This window comes from Amphiura filiformis, chromosome 3 (genome assembly GCF_039555335.1).
Source record: "Amphiura filiformis chromosome 3, Afil_fr2py, whole genome shotgun sequence".
In the NCBI taxonomy this organism is placed as follows: domain Eukaryota; kingdom Metazoa; phylum Echinodermata; class Ophiuroidea; order Amphilepidida; family Amphiuridae; genus Amphiura; species Amphiura filiformis.
In genome coordinates this window covers 12,878,295-12,904,045 of record NC_092630.1, presented here as the reverse complement: position 1 = coordinate 12,904,045, position 25,751 = coordinate 12,878,295, and the positions used below count along the sequence as shown (strand labels likewise).

Genomic DNA, 25,751 nt, shown 5'->3' with positions numbered 1-25,751 from the left:
GCTAAACCACAGCCACTGACTATAATTTGGTTCATCTCAAGTTTGGTAGTGACGTATGTGCGTATTTCTCATGCGGCAGTATCAAATCGTGCGCGTAAAGTTAAACGCCCTAAGTGTGCACGCATGCGTACATGAACATTTTGTTGGTCAGTTTGCAGCGCAACCGCGAAGAAGCATTGACGTCACTACCAAACTTGAGGTGAACCAAATTATAACTTGAGAATATCACCATATCAAGTTTGAAGTTGATCGGTTATTGCGTTTAAGGGCTGGGGTATGAACGTTTGGACAGTATTTATTGTGGGACATTAGAGCACATCAGACATATCGAATTGCATTCTGAATACGAAGAATGTCCTTCTGATATCAAATAATTTTGATTTTTTGAAATTCGCAATGTAATACACATTTTATGGCAAATAATTAAAATTGATATTTTTATATTTAACAGTACTCAAAGTAAACTTTATAAATCTGATGATTTATACTTAAAGTGTATGTAGGTGGGATGAAAAGCCGACGATCAATTGAAAATTTTGACCTTTCAGTATTGAAGATATGAATTTTTTCCCAAAACACAAACAAAATTAGGTCTTTTTGGGAAAAAAAATCCATATCTTCAATATGAAAGGTCAAAATTTTCAATTGATCGTCGGCTTTTCTTCCCAGCTACGTATACATACACTTTAAGAATATATCATTAGATTTATAAAATTTACTTCGAGGACTGTTATATATCAAAAATGTGAAAAATATCAAATTTTAATAATTTGTCATAAAATTTGTATTATATCGTGAATTTCAAAAATGAAAATTATTTGATATCAGAAAGACATTCTTCAGATTCAGAATACAATTCGATATGTCTGATGTGCTCTCATGTCCCACAAAAAATACTGTAGAAACGCTCATTCCAGATCCCTTAAGCTGCAGACTGGATTAATGAAAATGTAGGCAAAATATGCAAATAAGCTCATTAATATTCATAAATATGCAAATAACATGACACAAAATTATACAGCACATCAGGCAACCATATACTATCACCATACCAAGTTTGAAGTTGATTGGTTATTCCGTCTAAGCTGCCGAGTGGATTAATAAATTTCCTTCCACCCGGACAGCCAAACAGACAGGCAGCCAGACAACCATTTACATAAGCTCCACATCTGTGTGTAGGGCAAAAAGTAATGCATCAATAAGTCTTAATGTCATTACTGATGAGATCTTCCGCATGGAAATGTCTAAACTGAAAATTGTTGGACTCATATTGATAATCCACAATACAATACAATATTCATTTACCACATATTTGGAATGGTTTTGACGTGCGCAGCAAAAAACAATTAATGTTCACAACCTGAAAAAGTGAAGGGGGCTTGCGAGTAGCTTGGGAGAGGGAACCTGAAGGCCACAAAACTGCCCTCCACCGTATGATCATGAGAAGAGGCCTGATTTTAGAAAATACCATATCATGACCTGATCCCAATTCCAGAAAAGTGCAGCACTAACTTTTTGGGATTAACTAACTGCCAATAAAAACATTTTTATATTTGGCTAATTTTTGGAAATAAGGGCCAATAACATCCAACTTTGCATGTTTTTTGTTCAGCTGCAATCAAATAAGTAACTGTTTTATTTCTTCTGGAAATGGTATTAGTTTCAATGCTATGCATTATGGGTATTAATTCACTTCTTGCCCATCCATTCAAAATGGTCACATCTCGCTTCTGGATTACTCTTATGACCCTCTGGTTTGGCGCACACATAAAACCTCTTTCCACGGTTAATACCTGCTTTCTTCACAGTTCTTAACACACAGGGTTCTTTATGACCTTTACAAAGAGGTGCAGGTGGAAGTCCTTTGAATAACGTCTTCCACCCAGCTGACAGCTGACCTTTACTGTCTGATTTCTCGTTAGATGATGATTCTTGTGAGGAGCACTGTGTTTCACGCTGATCTCTTTCATCAGTTCCTATATTCTGTTTATCTGATTTGTCTGTTACATTACTCATTGCATTTGAATCCTGAGAACTTTTGTTTATATTACTTGTTTCTAGCTCTGCCTTTTGAGGTACACTGGTCATTGAGCTGCTTGTGGTTGTTTTTCTTTGGAAAAAGTTGAGAAGATTTCCAGATGAAGGTCCTGTTTTCTGCTTTTTCTTATTCTTATTGGTTGTACTAGAATCAACAGTATTGGATCTTTTCTTCACATTCTTATCATCAGTTGCAAGTAAACCTGAAAAATGTTTACTTGGAGAAACCTTCTGGAAGAAGCTGGATAACTTTTGCTGCTTACCAAGAAACTCTGGCATAAATTTGGTACAAAGTGCTGGATAAGTACTGCTTGCTTCACATGTACCACTGACCTCAGCCTTTACAGGACAATGATCCGAACCCACCACCTCTGGCATGATATCACAGTTAACAAACTGTTGATGGAATAGGTCTTTGTCAGCAAAGATGTAGTCTATGCGTGTGCCATAGTTGGTTTGGCGGGCGCTGGTCACCGTTGACCAGCAGGTGAAAGCATTTTTCCTATCTGGATGGAAGGATCGAAAGGAGTCAACAAAATAACCAGGAGTAGGCACTTCATGTTCACTCTTAGTTGGACTGATAGGCACTTGCTTAGGGATAATACCTCAGCGTTGGGATTGGTAGGCACTTGTGATACCTCAGCCTTGCTTTCAGAATTATACAGGAATTTGTCCAGCCATTGTCTGCTTGGATGTAATCTGAAAATCTGGTGGAATTAAGAAAGAAAACCATGACTGTACCAATCATTGGTCAGATACGTGAAAAATCCCGCTACATATACACTCAATGGTCAATCACAGAGTCACCTTGTGTGAAAAAAATGAAGTGAATTGTAACTACCATTTTATTTTTATGAGTCTTAATTTTGCTGTGATACCCAATTCAAATTTTGTCCATAAAGCACCATGTATATTGAATGAGAGGACACAATGCGCAATAAAGACACCAGATCCGAAACTGACTTTAACTTAAATCAAGGTTGATTTGTGTGTTCTTTCAATACCTTTGTTGAGTTCAAAGTTTTCTAACATTACTTATGTCCTTCATACCGCTTTTACACACCCAACTAACTGGATATTTAAGTAATTCACTCCACTTCAATTTGCACACATACCCTTTTGAAATTTGAAAAACCCGCCCACAATATGTATTTTGTATGCTTCTTCATTCAGTTATTTTTAAATTGAAGTGAGAAAATAACAGCACATTTTTCTCCCAAGTAATCAAAACCAGGGGCAATAACACTTTGGGCGCTCTGTTCAACTTCAGTGCCAATGAGGTTAAGAAAATGACAGTTGTTTCAAATCTACCTTACATTGAGTGTGCTGACATTCCAAACTTATATGCCTCATGAACAAACATTGGGCATCACTCTACAATGTGTCATAAAAACAAAATGTGTGAATTCCTTCATTTTTGCACAAAAGGTCACTAATGAAAATATCATTTATATAACATTTTAAACCTAAAGAGCTCATCCTGGTTACAAAATAAAGATGGCTTCTATTGCACTTTTTACTCACCCTGTATTAATGATCTTGCCGTCTTTTTTCACAACACATAAATTTGCTCAACTAAATTGCTGCTGTCAAGCTACAGCATTTCTCAGCAGAAAGTCCTATCTACAATAGCTGCCCTATAGACATTAGACAATTTATTGTAGCTTATTGTATACATTTAATAATAATGACACCTGGCAGCTATTGCCGATAGAGCCTTCTGGTCCTAAAGCCTGGTTAAAACTGAGTTAGATCTATGAAAATGGAGCAATGAAGGCAAATAACATACACTCTGAATTGAATACATATGACTATGAGATACATGCTGCTATACAAAATCACAAGTCTATACTATGATCATAATAGGCAGGAAAAAGTTTATTTTAGTCTTGAAGTTTTATATACTTGTGTAAAGTCACAAAAGCGCACATACGTCACACAATCCGCAAATCGCACTTGGCGTAGGTGCTGTGCTCAAATGTGTGAACTCCATTCAATGATGTTATGAGTCCCACAGTATTACCAGCTGATCATAGTATATGACTCACATAAACCAACTTCTTACTGTTCTGGCATAAATGTTGACTGCGAAATACATGTACACTGTATTTTCATGAATATTTCTTCTTCCTTCGGCCTTTTAAGCTCTTTAAGGAAACACACAAATTTTGATGTCGTAAAAACATGGTATCTCTCCCAAACTCATCATATTTTAATACTGCAAACTTTGCAGTACTGTTCAGCACTCAGATTTAAGTTCACCCTTCACATATTGCATGCTTGGAAGTACTCAAATATGCCAACAAGTTCAAATTTGTGCAGTGTGTGCTCTGTAATAGATGGTTTTTAAAGCTACTGCTTACCCTTTCAACATCAGGATCACAGTGATCAATAGGCTTGTGGGATGCATTGATATCACCTACAATAATCACATGTCTGTTATAAAGAATACAAAACAATGTATGTTACTATCTTGAATAGAATGTGCATCATTTGAAAATAAATATACTTGAAATTAACATTTTGAAACTTTCATTGTTATAATGTTGCATTTTGAAACTGATGTGAGCTATTCTCCGCTCTGCATAACGACTACATGAGCCATGATTAGGCTTCAACAGGCAAAAGTGATAGCTGAAAAATGAAAATGTTTATTCTATCACTAGGGCTATTCTATGTATAGTCTCCAAGCCATGGTGCCATCCAAAAACCCTGCACATGCAATAATTGGGTTTAACTATTGAACATTGTCATTTTGGTCCACTATTTTGGACATCCATCAAGGTTAAATGATAAAATATTTGTACTTATTTTTACAGAATTTAACTAAATAATTATGTGAATTTGGCTTTATTCCATAATAATTAGTACAAATTTGCATAATTGGCATATTTTACACAATAGTGAAATAGCCTTAATTGAGTAAAGACAATGCTTATTTTGCCTTGAGCATGTTGTCTTGTTTGCTACTGAGTTCAATTTGAACTTGCCACTATAGTTTTTCTTGAATTTGTTCTTGAACTACAGTATGTACAGTACCCAGACTTGTAGTATTGGGACCCGTCATGGGTACGGGTACGGGTACGGGTCCCGGACCATGAGTACGGGTACGGGTCCCAAGCCATGGGTAGGGGTAGGGGCAGGGGTCCGCGGTCATGGGTGCGGGTACGGGCAATGGGTCCCAGTCCATGAGTACGGGTACGGGTACGGGTCCAAAGTCAAAATAGGGTATGAGTGCACGGTGCAGTACGGGTCCGGGTTAAGCCACGGGTACAGTGCACGGGTATGGGTACGGAAATTGGGACTCGAGTACGGGTACGGGTCCGGGTCCCAGTATGGGTACGGGTACGGGCCATGGGTACGGGTATGGAAATTTGGACTTGTATGGGTCCAATTATGCGTATGAGTATAAATAAATAATTAAACATATGTACAAAAAGAGATTCGAAGTCGACCCCAGTCCGATTCCAGTCCATTCAATCCATGTACAATGTGGAAAAATTATTTATCTTAAAACATCAATTGGAATTAAATTAATTGTCAATTTTTCAAGTACATTCATGCACATATACACAATACACATCCAACTGATTATCCATTAGCTTAATCATTATAATTATTACCATTAATTATGCACATCTGGATAATTATATGTTTTATTAATATTTTAAAACTCCTTTAAATCTCTTATCAAATCCCAAATTCCTGTATGGTAAGGACCTCTCTATTCATTTGTCTCAGATGCACTAGCCCAAGCCTGGCACAAGAAGTATGTACACTGTGAGCTCATGTGGCTGGCAGAAAAGTCCCACCAGTCACATTATCATTAGTTATACATGTGTGCAGCATACAAGTAGTGGAGTGTATTTGAATGGAAAATATCAAAATGATTAATAAACACTAAAATAATGATATTTTAACATGATAACTTGAAATTCACCACAAAAGAAAAAATCTTGAAATGTTTTCCCAGTTTGCTGGGTCTTTTTTTGTATTGATCAGTCATTGTGTGAATGAGACATGTACATGTAGAATACGTGTCTTGGGTATGGGTGGCAGTGTGCACAGGCTGCTACATTGTAAATTTAGTGCAGCATCCATGTTCATTTTATGTACCCAGGGCTGGATTTATCTTTTTCAGGGCCCTGGACCAGGCTAAAATAAATTTAAGGGCATTTGCTATAGATTTCCATTTAGTCCCCACCCAACCCCATCCATGATGTAGGCCTAACCTCTAACCTATTTGTTTTAATTATGAATTTATGATCAGAGGACTCACAGTGGGATTCATGAGTGGAGTTAACATGCATCTGGAAAGTGAGAGTATTCTATTCTCACTTTCCTGCATTTTTGTGTAACCATGTACTGTATGGTACCCGTACCCATGGGTACGGGTGCAGGTCCCTGACCATGAGTACGGGTGCGGGCATGGGTCCCAGTCCATGAGTACGGGTACGGGTAACGGGTACGAAGTCAAAGCACGGCATGAGTATCGTGGTACGGGTACGGGTCCGAAGCCATGGGTACGAGTACGGGTACGGGTACGGAAATTGGGACTCGGGTACGGGTACGGGTACGAGTACGGGTACTACAAGTCTGACAGTACCAGATTCCAATGTGTGTACACTAGAGTACCAATAAAGTACCAATAAAGGCAGCAGTGTTACTGGTTCAGCAGGAATCTGGTAGTGTAGATTTTGCTGTTTGATTTTATATTAATATTTTGTTTATCCCTGAAGAAGTTTATCTGCTTGAAATGTTGGTTGTTTTCTTTGTTTGTTTGGTTTAGTTTGTCTGCTTAATTGCACAGTGATTTTCAGCACTTGTTCCAGCATACTTTTGTATTGTTTACCTGACACTTCTGTGGGCTCTAGAACTGGACATTTTTGGCCACCAAACTTTGCTTATTTTTGTGGGTACATTTATTGTTTGGTGTAGCATGTCTGCTTATGTGCACAATGATTTTCATCACTTGCTCCACTGTACTTTTGTATTCATGTTGATACCTGATGTTTTTGCAGGTTTAACACCTCTGTGAACCTTGGAATTGTAAAGTTTTTCTGTCAAACTTTACCTATTTCTGTACATACATTTGTTGTTTTTGTCCCCCTCTGCACACTGTCTAGTCTGTATTTTACTTGTATCCCCACATCAAGTTGCATTTTTGTATTCATGTTCTCTCTGATTGGTTTATTATACAAAATATTGAGCGTTTAGATCTCTGAGCAATGTTAAGCTTAATCTCTTTCAGCCCTACTGACTATTGGCTCAATGTAAAGTTTGACTATGGTGTGAGAGGTTGGGGGTTTGAACCCTGGCAGTGGTTTAGTATGCTCTTGTGGAAAAATTGATTTAACTTGAAATTCACCTACACAATTCACCTTACTGCTAAATTGTAACCCATATGAAACTGATCTGGTTGCGATAGTCATTTGTGGAATGTCTTGGGAGTGCGCTCTTGAAGCTGCAAAGTCCCTGTGTTGTTGTTGTTAATGGTTTATGGAGTGATGTGGGACTGTAATGGTCAGCGACAACCTGTAAAGTGTGCCGAGGCTTGTGGATCAACGTCTAGGCTTTTTGCCTGTGCGTAGTGCACTATAAATCACTGCACTTTTGTTATGATATAGCCTTCTTTCTGACCCATTGAAAGAGCTCTTGAAGCTGATAATCTGGCAGGCAGTGCCTAGGGTTAAAAAAATACCTTTATTCTCTAACTGTGCATGTACCATACCTGCCAGCATTCACCAGTGCTTCTGCCCTCAGTTGCAGCAATTCGTAAAAGCGAAGTTTATAATTGAATCGCTCCTGGTTTTCACGATCAGCCCGAGGGCAGTAAACATTAATAATAACGACATCCAGCAACTTCTCATCTGATGTCCTGAAACAGAAAATGAATGGGCTATCAATTGAAAGTCCACATTCCCCCATGGCAGATTTTGGCAATACTTGGGGGAGAATGACCCCTGAGGGGGCACTCACATGTTGGATCATATTTCAGTTCTTTGAGCATCGAACTCTGACACAACTGTAACTCTTTAGCTTAAATTTTGACAAATTTGGAATTGATTAGCTCCACAGCCTATAATTTGGCCCAATTTTAGTTCACTAGACCCCCCAAAAATGTTGAAATTTCAGTTCATCAAGCCCCTCAAAATCAGTTCTTAGTTCCGCACAACACCCCTACCAAAATGTAAGTTGAGTGCCCCCCCCCACCCCCGAAAACGAATTTCAAACCAAATCTATTTGAAACTCTCCCTGAACAGCATCTTTAACGACATTGTTCACTTTATAACAATTCACATTACAAATACTCTGTCCAGCAAATTACACAAATATATTTTATACTAGAGCGATAACCGCACCATAGCTGAACCATGTGGCTTCAGCAGTATATTGTGGTCCTATACCACTGTCACCCGGAGTCTGTAATGGACATAATCTCGAAATGCATGCCCTTTGCAAGGGCACGAGGTAAGTTAGGCGGATGATGACTGTGACGATCTGATCAAGCAGCAATACTGTGCTGGATAGTATTAATTTTAATAAGACTGTTTCATTAATTGCCGCTTTTAATATACGGTACCTTTGATCGTGGAAAGCTGGCATTTTGAAAACTTGACTTTTGACCTCTGTATGACCCCCTTAATGACCTTAAATGAATTTTAAAATATTTAAAACATGTTAAGAATGTCATAAGGATCATTGCATTTAAATTTCAGCTCAATTGAAGCATTTTGAAAACTTGACCTTTGACCCTTTATTGCCCCTTAATGACCTTAAATGAATTTTAAAATATTTTCAACATGTTTAGAATATCATATGGATCTGTTACCGTCAGAATTCCCTTTTTTATAGACTACTTGTTTGTCACAGCATCTGCACTGCCGCTATGGTTTCTGGGAGAAAGCAAAATGGCTGCGCCCATGTAAGCTGTCGTGGTAACGGAGATGCAGTGATGATACGGTTTTCACCGTCAAATATCGATTTGTACTCATCTAGAACATAACTTAGATCATCAATGATCACAGAAAGAAGACCAAGATGTTGTAAGGAAAGGTTACAATAAATGTACAACTTTATTGAATGTCAAAATAAGACTTTACAGAAGCATTCTATCGCTCGTGTTTATGATGTGTACATGACGCGTTATGGAAAACGCTCAAATAGGCATCTCCAGTAGGAATAGTATTGCACAATAGGTGTGTAACCTACATTCTAGTAGAAAACCTCATCCTACCGAAGGAATTCGAAACTCAAAGAACAATGCAGTGTTTCTGTAAAAGCCGATAAAGACTAGACTGAGTGAAGTACTAACAAATAGGCTGTTTACTTCAACATCAGGCCTATGGTGGAACTATAAATAGGCCTATGGAAATCCCGTAGTAATCCGTGAGATAAACGGACGCCCAAGACGTTGATGAACAGTGGAAAGAGTGCATGCATATGAATTACAATGTCACTACAGTCAGTTGGTGACTAAAGCTTACGCATCGTAGTTTATGCAGAGCTGAGTTGTGGAACCCTGCTGTTACAATAGCGTCAGAAACATGCCACCCTCCATCCATCGATCATGTGAAAAATAATTTGTGAAACGTCACAGACTACACAGTGTTAGAAACTATTGGCTCTACATAGTTAAAACTCAACTCGTAAAACAAAGAACAGCACCAATAGAAGTACGAAGTTCAAGGTGTACAACAGAAATCAGAATCCGTTGTCACTGTGATGCAATAAATCACATGAATATAAGCTTGTGAGAAAATTATGACTGCTACGCCTGATGTCATGAGGGGACAGAATAAAATAACATTTGCTGCCAAAGAAAGAGTCCATACCGTGCTGTAGCAAACAGTGCCACTGCGACAGTGCCAAATGTGTATTGACTTTAAAATAATTGAAGTAGATTCAAATCAAGACAAGAATCATGAGTGGATATAAATACGGTGCAGCCTCAGTAAGCAGGTCACCCAGTGGGTTCACGTCCGTCAGCAGGCGTTCAAATGCTATTGCAAAAAAGGCTGAATTGCTATGCCGAGCTAAGGCATTGAGAAGAAAAATAGAGCTCGAGCGACGAGAGCTTGAGATTCAACATGAAAAGGAATTGCTTGCGATAGACACTGAAATGGAAGTCACCAGGGCTCAAATGGAAGTGTTAGACATGCGTGAAGATCATGATGGCAGGCGTATGTCCCAAGTACAGTCTGTAGACAGTCTTGTGGAACCTGTAGACAAGGCTGCGCCAATAGAGAAGTGGCTTGAAGTTGATAATGTCCATCCTGAAGATGGGCCTAATGACAATGACAGCAGTTTATTCATGTATCAAACGCCACTACAGCGAGAACAGTTACAGAACAGTCAAGTCACACATTATAGTCAGCAAGGCCAGACAGCCAGCGGTAATCCACATGACTATGGTCAGCGACAGCGAGACCAGTTACAGAACAGACAAGATGATCACGCCAGTAAGCTGAGCGAACTGACTCAGTTACTAATTCAACAACAAATAAGAGCTTCACTTCCAGAACACAGAATAATGAAGTTCGATGGTGACCCACTGAAATTCCCATCCTTCATGAAATCATTTGAGTTTGGAGTGGAAGACAGAACTGCAGACCCAAGAGATAGACTTAACTTTCTCTGGGAATACACCAATGGAATACCAAAAACAATGGTAAGTGGGTGTCTGCATTATGCAGATCCACAAGAAGGATACTCCAGGGCAAAGGAATTGCTAATAGAAAAGTACGGTCAGGGTCTCAAAATCGCACAAGCAGTCTTGCAAAGAGCTCAGACATGGAGTGAAATTAAGGATCATGATGCGAATGCGTTGGCGCAGTTCTCCACTTTTATGACAGAGACAGCTGGCATGATGAGGAGCATTCATGCTCTTGGGGAGCTGAACCACACCACGAGTCTCCAAATGCTAGTATCAAAGCTTCCATACAGATTGAAAGCGATGTGGAGAAATGAAGCTGACAAGATCCAGTACGAAGAAGGTCGTCCCATTGTCTTTGATGATTTGGTGAGATTTGTGAGCCGTCAATCTAGAATTGCATCAAATCCAGCATTTGGATCTATCGGCAGAAGAACCGACAACAAAACCGACAAGCCTAGTAACACTAGTAAACCAAGGAAGCAAGCCTTTGCTACCTCCGTGGAAGAATCACAAAAATGTTGGCACTGCCATGCCAAGGGTGAAAGACACAACCACCTGCTGGTGGATTGTAGAAAGTTTGCCCAGCTAAGCAATAAGGAGAAGGCAGACTTAATCTTCAAAGGTGGATTGTGCTTTGGTTGTCTTGAAAAGGGCCACACCAAGTCAAGCTGCACAGTACTGTTAAAATGCAGCAAATGCAGTAAAAATCACCCAACCATATTGCATGATGATGACAGAAAACAGGCAAAAGACAAGCAAGATAAATCAAAGGAAAAGAAGCAAGACAAGACAAAGACAAGCCAAAACCAGGTTCAGGTGAACACAGGAGCCATCGGAGTTCAGACGAACACTTTAATGGTCATTGTGCCTGTTCTGATGAAGTCTGAAAGCCAGGACGACTGTGTGGCTACGTACGCCTTCATCGATGAAGGCTGCGGAGCAGCATTTATCGATCCGGATCTCTGTGAATCATTAAACTTAAGAACCAAAAAGACAAGGCTTGTAATAAGCACGTTGGCATCGAAGGACGCATCAGAGTCCAGCATTGTGGTAGATAGACTACAAGTGGGTGGTGTTGACGGTGAGAACTACATCGATTTACCTCATCAAACATATGTGAAGAGTGGTATTCCAGTTACCCTAGAGGACATGCCCACACAAGAGGATCTAGAAAAATGGCCACACTTGAGAGACATCCAACTCCCAGAGTTTCCTAACACAAGAAATGCTATTCCAAGGGTGACGGTCATCATTGGTATGGATATACCAGGTGCCACCGCACCTTTACAGACAGCAGTAGGAGGCCCTGGGGATCCAGACGGAATCCTGACCCCATTAGGGTGGGCAGTGCATGGGATTGGAAAGTGCCAAGGCAAAGAAGAGGTTATGGCAAACTTTTGCAAGGTAGAAAGAGAAAGTGAAACGAGTGGAGAAAATCTGGAACAACTGTTCGTGCTTATGTTGAAAGGGACTTTACAGAGAAACTTGGAGATGACAGGAAGCTGTCGGTACAAGACAGGAGATTCATGAAGATCATGGAAGAGACACAGTTGGAAGATGGCCATTACTATGCACCATTACCCTTTAAGGAGGATGATCCACAGTTTCCCAACAACAAGACACAAGCAGTCATGTTCACAAAGCAGTTGAAGAAACGCCTGGATAGAAGTGAACAACTGCAACAGCAGTATACAGAATTCATGAACAAACTAGAGAATAAGAACTATTCTGAACCTGTTCCAAAGGAAGATTTGAACCGTAGAGATGGTAAAGTGTGGTACCTTCCACACCACGCTGTTCAACATCCGCACAAGCCAAAAGTGAGAGTAGTTTTTAACTGTCCAGTGTCCTTTGGAGGTACATCGCTGAATGAACAATTACTTCAGGGACCTGATATGACGAACAGCCTGTATGGAGTTCTGCTTCGTTGGAGAGAAGAAAGAATAGCCATGATGGCGGATGTGGAACAAATGTTTTACCAAGTACGAAAGTACCACAAGATGACAGTGATATGCTACGCTATCTATGGTGGCCTAATGGAGACACAGCGCAAGACCTTAAAACCTACAGAATGAGGGTACACGTCTTCGGAGCTACATCCTCACCCAGTGTTGCCAGCTACGCGCTAAAGAAAGCAGCCAATGATAACGAACAAGACCATGGTAAAAGAGTAGTAGAAGCAGTCAACACCGACTTTTATGTTGACGACATCCTAAAGTCGGTTCCCACTGAAGAAGAAGGAATAGAAATAGCTAGCAACATCACAGCCTTGTTGAAGAATGCAGGATTCAACCTGACGGAAGTGGCTAAGTAATAGCCGAAAGCTACTCGAAGCGATCCCAGTGAAAGAAAGAGCCAAGGAAGTGAAGGAGCTCAATCTCAGCCATGACGCCCTTCCAACAGAAAGAACTTTAGGAGTTCTTTGGCACGTGGAGGAAGATAAGATAGGGGTAGGAGTAAAGGACGTCGACCTAAGACCAACCAGAAGGAATGTTCTCTCTGTGTTGAGTCGGGTATATGACCCGATAGGAATCACGCCACCATACGTCCTGAAGGCGAAACAGATTCTCCAAGCATCTACCAAAGACAAGATTGGATGGGACCAAGACATAAGCAAACAGCAAGAGAAGCAGTGGAATACTTGGCTAGAAGACCTTCCTAAGATAGAGAAGATCAAGATCGAAAGGTGTTACAAGCCTAAGGATTTTGGGAACGTGATTGATACTCAACTTCATCACTTCGCTGATGCAAGCCAAGAAGGCTACGGGACTGTGTCATACTTAAGATATGTGAATGAAAATCAGCAAATACATTGCGCATTTGTTACCGCCAAGTCACGTGTGACACCCTCAAGACACACACGATCCCGAAGTTAGAGCTTACGGCAGCAACATTAGCTGTAAAACAAGAAACCGCCCTAAGAAGAGAGCTTAACATTGAGATCAGTAACTCTACATTCTGGTCAGACAGCCAGACTGTCTTGAAGTACATCAACAATGAGAAATCCAGATACCCAGTATTTGTAGCCAACAGAATTGCCATAATTAGAGAAAGCACAGATCCCCAGCAGTGGCGGTATTGCCCACAAAGCGAAATCCTGCAGATCATGCTTCACGCGGACTGAATGCTGGAGACCTTACCGGTAAGACAGAATGGTTGAATGGACCAGCCTTCCTCTGGGAATCTGAACAACATTGGCCTGAAGTCAATCAAGATTTGACAGAGACAGAAGATAGGAAAAAGAGAAAACAGAAGCAGGTACAACAGTATGCGGAATCCAAGCAAGTGAAGTGAGAGAAGCTGCAGACAACTTGATACAGTATTACAGTGACTGGGTAAAGTTGAAGAGAGCAGTGGCTTGGTGGACCAAATTCAAGGAGTACCTGCAAAAGAAGCTTAAAGGAGCAGACAAAGAGACCCTAAAGAGAGAATGTGGAAAGATTACCACTGAAGATATGTACAAGGCAGAAACTGCCATTCTGAAGTACGATACAAAGACAGACATTTCCAGAATACAGGACCCTACAAGCTGGCACCAGCCATGTGAAGAAAGGATCTTCCATAGCGACTTTAGATCCAGTTATGACGAAAGACAGCTTGTTGCGAGTAGGTGGAAGACTGCGACATGCCACAATAACAGAAGCTGCAAAGCATCCGATCATATTACCCAAAAATAGTCATATCTCAACACTGATAATCCAGTATGTTCATCGAAGCAACAAGCATCAGGGAAGAGAGCACGTATTGGCTGAATTAAGACAGAAGTATTGGATTATCAAAGCAGGAGTTGTGGTAAAGAATCTGGTCAAGAAATGTGTGGTGTGCAGAAAGGTGCAAGCAGCTGTGAGCAGTCAAAAGATGGCAGACTTGCCAGCCAACCGCCTACAGGCAGATGAACCACCATTTACCAACACAGGTGTTGACTACTTCGGTCCATTCCTGATTAAACAAGGCAGGACAACAAGAAAGCGCTACGGGGTAATATTCACATGCCTTGCCAGTCGCAAGCAGTACATCTGGAAGTAGCGACCAACTTGGACACAAGTTCATGTATAAACACACTGAGGCGCTTCATGAGTAGAAGAGGACCAGTGAAACAAATACACTCAGATAACGGCACTAACTTGGTTGGTGCATCAAGAGAGTTAGAGCAAGCACTTCATGAGTTAGACCAGGAGGTAATAGAGAGATTCTCTACAAACCAAGGAATCACTTGGAACTTTAACCCTCCAGCTGCCTCACATCATGGAGGTGTATGGGAGAGGCATATTAGAACAGTGAGAAAAATACTGAATGCCATCTTAACAGAGCAATACTTGAAGACCTGTCGAGGAGAGGAGGAGCTGCACACATTCATGTGCGAAGTTGAACACATAATGAACAGCAGACCTCTGACCAGAGTGTCAAGTGATCCAGGGGATCTGAATGTCATCACACCGAATGGCTTACTTCTGTTGAAAAGCAATGTAACACTCCCTCCAGGCAGCTTCAATGAAAGAGACGGCTACGCCAGAAAGCGATGGAGACAGATCCAATACTTGACAGAAGTATTTTGGAAGAGATGGACCCGTGAGTATTTGCCAATGCTCCAGAAGCGGCAGAAATGGTTACAACCAACAAGGAATCTACAAGTAGGCGATGTAGTCTTAGTCAGAGACAACAATGCCCCAAGAAACGCATGGTTAATGGGCAGAGTCCAGCAGGTCCATATTGGAAACCAAGGTCTTGTCAGAAGTGCATCTATAAAGACCAAGTCTTCAGTACTGAACAGACCTGTGACCAAGTTATGTTTACTCTTGGAACAAGAATCTTAGGGTAACTAAATCAAATCCTGAATACATTTTCACAACATTGATGAGTATGAGTGAAGTGACAAGCAGTGAACACTAAAATGACTGAATACAAGCCATACAGAAAGAGAGAACTAGCCTGAAGCCTATGCCATTAGCTAAGTCAACAAAGTGAAAAAGGATATTTTCACTAAAGAAAGCCAGAGACAACAAAATTCCTGAATGAAGCAAGAAGGAATTTGCAGTTTACAACTAGATAATGAAATATCAAGAATAAGAACCTTTACAATTGAAATGTGGAGGCTGAAAGAATGGACAATTATATATTGCAGTGAAACTATTATTGCACCAAGAAACTGTAGTAGCAGGGGACTATAGAGAACACCAAACATTGAAAGTTTAACTTCATGTGTACTGTGTAGCTGTCAGTGAACCATATCAGAAAGAACCACTAGAACTTCTAATGCACGTGTAATGGGTGCGGCATCGCAGAAACCTACATGTCCGGACATGTAGCAGTTCGTGAAAGGGACAGTGAGACGAGCCCTTCCCATTTTCAGGCTGCTGCCGCATAGTCTTGGGGGCGGTGTTGTAAGGTGCGGCACGGGTACCCTCGGCTCGGGCTCGGGCCCTTGAGCAACCTCCCTGCCTGGGTTACTGGTGAAGAAAGAAGAAACTAGGACAGTAGAAAGGACCATAGTCGTTCACATACTCTACCAGTTCAACTAGACTGAACAGGAATGGCACAGCTACACAGGTAGTATGTACACAAATTAGTATGAGAGTCTCACCTGCATACATCCACCATGTCAACATGACTTCTAGAGCTGTAAGACAATAGCGGCACCATGGCAACCTACAATTGGCAACTCAGCATTTTTCCCAAGTGCACATCAACTTGTCAACAAGCTCATTCCCACCATGCAATGAAGAATATTGTATCAACAGAGCAAGACAATCATCTGAACTTCATCAGTGCCAAGTTACACATCAAAGAGGTTTCATTACATGCCCATGATAAATTCACATGGCCATCGAAAGTGAGTGGAGCTTTATGTGGGAATAATTATGTGACAAGTTGGACAATGATCATAATGTGGGAGCTACATCTTCTTCAAGTAATAGTATTGATCTCACCGGCATGTCAGATGTATAGAGCTGATCCACCATTGCAACCCTCATCATAGGACATGCATGTCAGATGAATAGAGCTGAGCCACCATTGCAGAAGATTTCAGATGACACTAACAATTATTTTATTTTTCTTTCAGCAACAAAATACTAAAAGTGCATACACCTCTTAGTCTCACGGTAGATTGTAACGTGTATGCAACCCCTTTTTTCCTTTTTTGCTGTTGGAACAAATATGTAAATAGAACATTCAAGGACTAGAAAAATTACTAGCCTCAAATGGACAAACTTCCATCATTTTAGATGGTAATTTAGATTTGTGATCAGAACTGGGCCTATGATAAAGTTTGGTAACCAGTAAGCACTTGTGCTCAGCAATATTATTGTGCTAAAATTCCTTGCTTTTAGATATTCAAAGGTTTTCAGTGAAGCATGCAACATTGTGTATGGCATCATATTGATAAATCTCATATGTTTGCTTTGTCTAGTCAATGTAGCTCTTAAGCTATTTCCTCTCATTCATTTTCAAGCAAACTTTTGAGTTCCAAGTGAAGTCATGCAGACATGTTTCTAGTTTCATGTGTTATTATATTCAACATGCCTGCAAGGACCATACATGTGATTTCTTCAAGAGCTGTTTTAAGACTGAACTGCAACAATTGATGCAAGTGAACTGTCAGACATTTAACTTTATGATCTACATGGAGATCCATTATGTTTTGCAAATGAGCATCATTAGCACAGGTGTGCATAAATAATCTTTTCAGTTAAGAATGTTAAGTTGTTTGTGAATCAACAAAGTTAATTTGCAAATGGTTAGTTAGGAGATTTGGTATCAGGAAATTACTGTTCCCTCCTCCAATTCCTTGCAAAAACATGCAAGAGTTTCAAATTTATTTGATCTGTTTATCACAGGTTAATGTTTTCAAATCTTGGAATATTCATGATCCAAATTTAGTTCTGCTTTTTTGAAAAGTTTCCAGATTTAGCTAAACATGTTTGTTGACTAATTGTTTACGTGTTCAAAACATTTCAAGTTTTAAATGTTATCGTTCAAATGTTAGACATTCTGATTTAAAGTGATTTTTCAATGTAAATATTTGGCCTTTTGGTAATTGTATGTCTGTGAACATACCAATTAGAGGGGCGGATGTTACCGTCAGAATTCCTTTTTATAGACTACTTGTTTGTCACAGCATCTGCACTGCCGCTATGGTTTCTGGGAGAAAGCAAAATGGCTGCGCCCATGTAAGCTGTCGTGGTAACGGAGATGCAGTGATGATACGGTTTTCTACCGTCAAATATCGTATTTGTACTCATCTAGAACATAACTTAGATCATCAATGATCACAGAAAGAAGACCAAGATGTTGTAAGGAAAGGTTACAATAAATGTACAACTTTATTGAATGTCAAAATAAGACTTTACAGAAGCATTCTATCGTTCGTGTTTATGATGTGTACATGACGCGTTATGGAAAACGTTCAAATAGGCATCTCCAGTAGGAATAGTATTGCACAATAGGTGTGTAACCTACAGGATCATTGCGTTTAAATTTCAGCTCAATCGTAGCATTTTGGAAAACTTTACCTTTGACCCCTTTATGACCCCTTAATGACCTTAAATGAATCTTAAAATGTTTTTAAAATGTTTAGAATGTCATAAGGATCATTGCATTTAAATTTAAGCTCAATCGGAGCATTTTCAGTTAAAGTGGCCTTTTTTGACCCCTGTGACCCCTGGATGACCTCTGACGTTTGGAAATATTTTTATTATATTCTTTATGTTTTCCTCTTTCATATGACACCACTCATGGGGTCATGCCTTCGTGGCATTTAGAGATATGTCCATTTCAGACCAAATGGTTAGTTAGTTACAAGCTAGTAAGTAAGCTAGTAAGTAAGCTAGTAAGTAAGCTAGTAACATTCACTCATATAGGCTGAGACCATTTCATGGTTCAGCAAAAATGCACAAATGGTATCGAACTGTAAAAAAAAAATTCTTACTTCAACTGATGTTGTGTCATCACACTCCTCCCTTCAGCATCTAGTGACTGAAGTTCTTCATCAGTGAAGTTTGCTGTATCACCATGACAACCTATGGCTGATGCATTGTGTGATGACAGAAGGCCAGACAGCCCTTCCTCTGCTGCGACAGGAGCTGCTGTATTCCTACAGAAAGTTGCAACACCTGCAAAGTAGCAAATTAAATGGTTTAAAACCATGGTCATTTAACTGCATCCTAATTTGCCACAAATTTACAAACATTTGCTAATCATGATTTAGAGGTTCAATCATATGCCCAAGGGGCAGCTTACGGCCTGAGGGCATAAACAACCGTTTAGTCATGAAATTAATGAATGAACAACCCAGCACACATCCAGGCATAAACAACCCGGCTCTCAACCAATCACGCACATTGTTATATAGCGAGTATGTACGATCACACAATATTGGTAGCAATTATATAAGATCTTCTACATTAAAAATGGTCATGACTCAGGTAAGCTGACACACTCAAATTGATAGTGATGAGGTATTCATACAATCCTATTATTGCTGAACCATGGAATGGTATCAGCCTATATTAGTGTATGTTACTAGGTTCCTAGGTTACTAGCTCACTAGGTTACTAACTAACCATTTGGTCTGAAATGGACATATCTCAAAATGCCACGAAGGTATGACCCCATGAGTGGTGTCATATGAAAGAGGAAAACATAAAGAATATAATGTAAATATTTCCAAACGTCAGAGGTCATCCAGGGGTCAAAAAAGGTCATTTTAACCGAAAATGCTCCGATTGAGCTTAAATTTGAATGCAATGATCCTTAGGACATTCTAAACATGTTTAAAACATTTTAAAATTTATTTAAGGTCATTAAGGGGTCATAAACGGGTCAAAGGTCAAGTTCTTCAAAATGCTCCAATTGAGCTGAAATTTATATACAATAATCCTTATGACATTCTAAACATTTTAAAAATATTTTAAAATTTATTTAAGGTCATTAAGGAGCATTAAAGGGGTTAAAGTCACGTTTTTCAAAATGCTGCAATTGAGCTGAAATTTAAATGCAATGGTCCTTATGACATTCTAAACATTTAAAATATATTTTAAAATTCATTTTAGGTCATTAAGGGGCAATAAAAGGGTCAAAGGTCAAGTTTTCAAAATGCTTCAATTGAGCTGAAATTTAAATGCAATGATCCTTATGACATTCTTAACATGTTTTAAATATTTTAAAATTCATTTAAGGTCATTAAGTGGGTCATACAGAGGTCAAAATTCAAGTTTTCAAAATGCCAGCTTTCCACGACCAAGGTATATTAAAACGGTAATGAATCGGCCAGTCATACCTTCGTAGCATTTTGAGATTATGTCCATTACAGACTCCGGGTGACAGTGGTATAGGCCTACCACAATATACTGCCGAAGCCACATGGTTCAGCTATGGTGCGGTTATCGCTCTAGTTAGTGATAATTTTGTTATAAAAACAGCTAAAACCACAGGTATTTTTTTCTTGTGTATGAAATAGGTTTTTGTGTGTCACTTGTTGCTCAAGAAATTGTACAAAATAATGTATACTTGTACTGAGATGTTGATGCGTCTAATGCACAATGCACTTCCCTCCCCCCTTAGGGGCTCATGCATTAGACGCATCTACATCTCAGTACACATGCATTATTTTGTACAATTACACTCCCAACAAGTGATACATGTTTATTTATAGGTTAATGAATGCATATTACTTGTTGGGAGAGAATTAGACAAAAATAATGCACAGCGCTGATATTACGCGCCTAATGCACAAGCCCCAAAGGGGAGTGCATTAGGACGATCAACATCAGCGCAAGTGCATTATTTTGTCTAATTCTCGTGATTTGCTGCTTTTTTTCAACAAAATTATCACTAAAAATATTGGAAAACAGAACCAAATATAAATGCATCAACCCACCCAAAAATGAATCAAGCCTACGTGTGTGCAAGCACTGCACATAGTACGCGGAGTGCACAATATACACAATCAATGCATGGTTTGGATTTTTCTAACGATTGCTCTGATTGGTTCGCGCTATCTAAGAGTGTATAACCTCTCTAATATTTCGGCCCAAGTGATATGAGGTACACGTAGGTGATATGAGGTACAAGGATGTGTGGCTGAGATCAAAGGCATAACATTGAAAAACAATTTGCTGGTTTAATAGAGTATAGGCACTTATTCCAAATTTTCTCAAAAATGAAACAAATTTGCTCATTTGTTTGTTGTCACTAATTACTTTAAAATGGCATTTGTCCATGAAAACAGTTTATTCTCAAAATTTCAGTTGATTCCGATTTCGCGCTTATGAAGTTATGCATGATTATGTGTCATGATCTTAGGCAGGATTTGAAGGTTTGGGTGTGTAAATTAAAAAAACTGGGTGTGTAAATTTAAGATTTGTGTACAAAGTATAGGCCATGTGGGCAAAACGGGGTGTGTATTTACAAATTTAGGTGTGTAAAACACTCCCTACACAGCTGGCTGCCTAAGCCCTTGTTATGTGTATTACACTGCTCATAGACAATGTGTTGTAATTTTGTTCTGATGCACCAGAACGCAATTCAAATTTCATGATATTTTTGCTGAACGAATTAATATCTGCAAGAAATTTTTTGCACATAAAAACATTATGTAGCCAGAGGCTTCCAGTGGTATAAAAATCTCAACTTACTTTGAAAAAAGTGGGGGGATGATGCTGTGGATCACAAAATGCCCTTTTATTAGAAAAATGTGCACACAAAAAAGGAAATTTTTTGTTTAATCATTTATTATCAAAGAACTTGCAAAGATAATACTGGCAGCGCTTATATAGCAGTGGTGGTGGAGCATTAATAATTACGGGGTTTGGGGGATGGGCATATTATGTTTCTGCTTTACTATGGCTTTTTTGCGTGCAAGAAGGGAAGTGTGCAAAAAATTTCAATTGCAGACTATTTTATCCCCAAACGAAGATGGTGTTTTGCTATGAGCCAGTGCGCACAAAGTGCACAAAATTTGGCAATTTTACCCTATTTTTGCCCAAAACATAGTCATGCTAAAAAGGAAGATGCACAGGGTAATTATTGCTCATTTTTTTTCAGGGGGGACATCCCCTCCTTAGTGCCAAAATTTAGAGGCGGACATGCCTCCTCCCCCCCCTCCTGACTCCCCCCCCCCCCCACCCCGCTGAAGTTGTGTAAAAGAATATGGTCGCAATTCTATCTATCACTCAATTGAACCCTGTTATGCTATGCAATATTTAATTTCAACTAATATATGCCCTGATCTCACCTGAATATCCACTGCGCTTCTTTGAGAAACTGAAGTATGCATTGTATCCTTCAACAATGCAACTTGCTTCATCAAGCTGATCCCCTGCATAAAAACAAACAAAAACAAAAAACATCAACTGTTTTGATAATTTGTTTGCTTTAGGACTGAAACCTGAAAATTTTGCCAAAAAAACTATTGGTGGTCCAAAAGTCAATAATGGTAGCTAACAAGGGCTGGATCCTTTTTTAAAACAAATTTGAAATTATTAGAATATGGTCTGGACAGTCCGGTAGAAATATGGTGTGTACTTTTCAAAATGTTCTGTAAATGTAAACTGTACACATGAAGCTTGTGCGTTAATAATTAAACATCAATATTGAGTTAGAGCAGCAAGTATATATAATACAGGTCTACATGTAAACTTAGATAAATTTGTCATCAAACCCATCACTCACTCACTCACTCATTGGGCTGTTTCACCCACTGCTGTGTGAAACTCTCCTCCAACATTTTCCATGTACCGCTGATACGGTGGTGTCAAGTCACCAACATCTTTTTTGTCTTCCTCGTCTCCTTGTCCAGTCCTTGACGGCCATTCTGTAAGTCTCTTCGTCCACCTGTTATCCTAAGTTCTTGATAAGTGACCTGCCCATCTCCATTTTTTTTTCTTTAATCTTCTGCAAGATATCTTTGACTTGGGTTACAACTTACTTTTCTGATTTATGAATGTCTGACTCCTGATCATGCAGTGAGAGGTGAAGCATTTTCCTTTCCATATAGCTCTCTGCTGTTACCAATTTCTGTTCCATTTGTTGTTGTTGTTGACCAAGTCTCTGCACCATAGGTCATAGGCGTTAGCACACCCTGGTCATAAACTCTTTGCCACATTGACAGTGGCATGATTTTACACTGTCAACAGTTCACCAAAACATCTCCAATCTGCATTTAGACAAATTAGGATCTCTTCAGCTGTGTTGGTGTCCATTCTCAAGGTCTGTCCTAGTTGTCAACTTTCTTGATTTGGTGATTTGCTATTGTGATTGTTTCTTTTGTCTCAAAGTTTGTCATATAAACTGTGTTTTACCTTTGAGCATTTGCAGTCCAACATGTAGGCCTATACTTTCTTTGCACAAGTTGTTCCGTTGATCTTCCATTGTTGTTAGGGCAACATCTTCTGCAAATATGTAAGATCCGTTATTAAACATCTCCCTGTCAATGTTCATTCTTTTCCCTCTAGGTTGAACTTTTTGAAAACCACTTCCAGTGCTGCTGTGAAAATCTTTGGTGACAATGTATCTCCCTGTCTCACTCCTCTCTCTATTCTCATCTCCTTGGAAATACCAGGCCAAGAAAAAATTGTTTGCTTGCCCTCCAGTGGGATTTTTGAGGTGAGTCAGTCGGTCGGTCGTAAAAATATTTCTACTGTAAAATACATGTAGGCCTGTAGGCAATGAACATTTGACATGTGGAAAGATACATACTTCACTACCAGACCTTCAATATGCAAGATACATGTAGATACGCATAGAAATGGATTCAATTAGAACAACTGCATACTTACAGGCATAAGACGCCAAGTTTAATTTATTGGAAACATTGATGCATGAATGGATACTTATAAATGTTATAATGAGTTTACAGAAATGGTTTTCTTCTTAAAAATGTTGTTGGCCAAATTTAGTAAATGACATTTAGACACAGAAAAAGTAATAAAAACCGTAACCCAATCGACAACATCATCATCCTCCCCCCCCCCATTTTTTTCATTGTTGATGCTGGTATCACATTCGTTGATGTGTCATGAGCAACTTTTTTTGGCGGCAGTTGTAGTTTCGAACGTTTGAGGACTTAAGGCGTCTTTGAGTGTTTATTGTAAATGTCGCAAAATATTAATATTGACAATAAATAACAACCTATTTGACCTCTCCAAATAATCATACATTGCTCACCTGTGTTTTCATATCATATTTTGTGGTGAAAAATGAATACAAATGTGTAATTTGCAATCATTACATTTACATTACATAACGGAACTCCCGGTCGGAGCCGGGAGTTTCAATTATTGGAACTGATATCCGTCATGATACTTAGGCGTTGTTTACTTCCGAATTTCCAATATTGCTAAAATATGTGGTGTCATGCTTTACACCTCCACGACCACGTTCTATCCGCAATCCACCTCCAGTTAAAGGGGCACTTCGTGATCCACATGCAGCCTCATCCCCCACTTTTCTAAAAAAAAGTTGAGATTTTTATATCACTGGAAACCTCTGGCTACATAATGTTTATGTACAAAATATTTCTTGCAGATTAAAGGCCCTTTCAGTGATTTCACAGGAACATTAAAAAAATGGAAATTTGTCAGAGTTGCTTAGAAATAAAGAATAAGTCTACAGAATTTCATTAAACCACTTTTCCCTGAATACATCGACAAATTAGTCAAAAAACAGAAGTTTTAGAAAGGTTTTCTACTTCAACTCAGATCGACTCGAGAAAATCGAGATTTTCAGTACAGTGCGCCACCAATCGACTGGAAAAACTTCCTAGTCCAGTGTTTCTAACACGGGGAAGTAGAGTCTAAATTGATTTAAAACAGACGTTTAATTTTTGTAGTAGAAAACAAAATAAGCAATTAAAGGTCAGTTAGGTCACCGAGGCAAACTAACGGTCAATTCAAATATGAAAAACAGTTAAAAGCGTGTATTTTGTTTAAAATAGTAGCTACTGATGTAATAAGTAGTAGAAACAATACGCAACGCGTGTTGGTACGTGGAGAGTGAGCTTTTTCGATTCGAGTCGGACTTTTGTACTGTCAGTATCAAAAGTCCAGAATCATGCAAATGCTTTATTTTGTCTAAAATACACGGCTTTCGACCGAACCACTAGCAGGCTATGTTAGCACATCTATGCCAATTACAAAGGTACCAAAATCTGAATTTTGATGATTTTTACGATCGTCCGGATGAGCAAATCACTGAATGGGCCTTTAATTCGTTTAGCAAAGATATCGTGAAATTTGAATTTCGTTCTGGTGCACCAGAACGAAATTACAACGCATTGTCTATGGAGCAGTGTAATACACATAATCATGCATAACTCATGAACATAAAATCGGAAGCAACTGAAATTTTGGGAATAGGTTTTTTTCGTGGATATCTAATGAAAAATGACATAAATAGAGGATGCTAGGATCACGAAATACTCCTTTAATATTCAGTGGCTTGAATTGAGGATAAACTTTTCATGTTTTCGATCAAGTATAGGCAACATATTTTATGAAATTATGTATGTTTTCTTGACCTTTCCTTTTCATTTTTTACGTAATATACATGTACAGGGCCGGGCGTAGCCAGCTTTCTTGGTCGGGGCAAAATAAAATTTCGGGGGCACAGACGAAAAAAATTGCGGATAAAGGCTTTATAAAATTGAGACATTTCACACTATTTTCGCCCATGATCGGTATGAAAATGGCTATATCATGATCATCATCATGTCCATGACCATGATCTGAAACGACCGTACATGTACGTACGTGTTACTTTGGTTTCTTGAAAGCAAATCACATCGGAGTCAAGCGAATCGAGCAAAGTTTTCAGTGGGACCTTCGCTGCCCTGATGCCATTGACATTCCATGTTAAAACCTTCATTGATAGAAATGATTCAGGAACAAATTTCGTGGACTTTGCGGTGTCTCTCGATCTCGCTCTCCATGAATTCCACTCAGATCTTGAGACCAGACTTGAGACGATCTGTTCTGTTTACTATTTTTTGGACACATGGCCCCCATGGGTCGGGTCATATCGGGTCAAATCAGGGGTCAAATCAATTAAAAGTTCACCAAGC

The 25,751-nt window shown here is 39.3% G+C and overlaps 1 protein-coding gene across 1 annotated transcript; it reads right to left on the bottom strand.

Moving 5' to 3' along the window:
- Window positions 1–851: 851 nt before the first annotated feature.
- Window positions 852–25,682, bottom strand: LOC140148055 (DNA-(apurinic or apyrimidinic site) endonuclease 2-like). Its single transcript, XM_072169901.1, has 7 exons — window positions 25,441–25,682; window positions 21,927–22,010; window positions 18,621–18,804; window positions 7,769–7,915; window positions 4,401–4,473; window positions 2,643–2,744; window positions 852–2,604 (listed from the first exon to the last, which is right to left on the bottom strand). Exons 1-7 carry the CDS (start codon window positions 25,553–25,555, stop codon window positions 1,690–1,692), a joined length of 1,620 nt encoding a protein of 539 aa, XP_072026002.1. The 5' UTR covers window positions 25,556–25,682; the 3' UTR covers window positions 852–1,689.
- Between the last annotated feature and the right edge of the window lie 69 nt (window positions 25,683–25,751).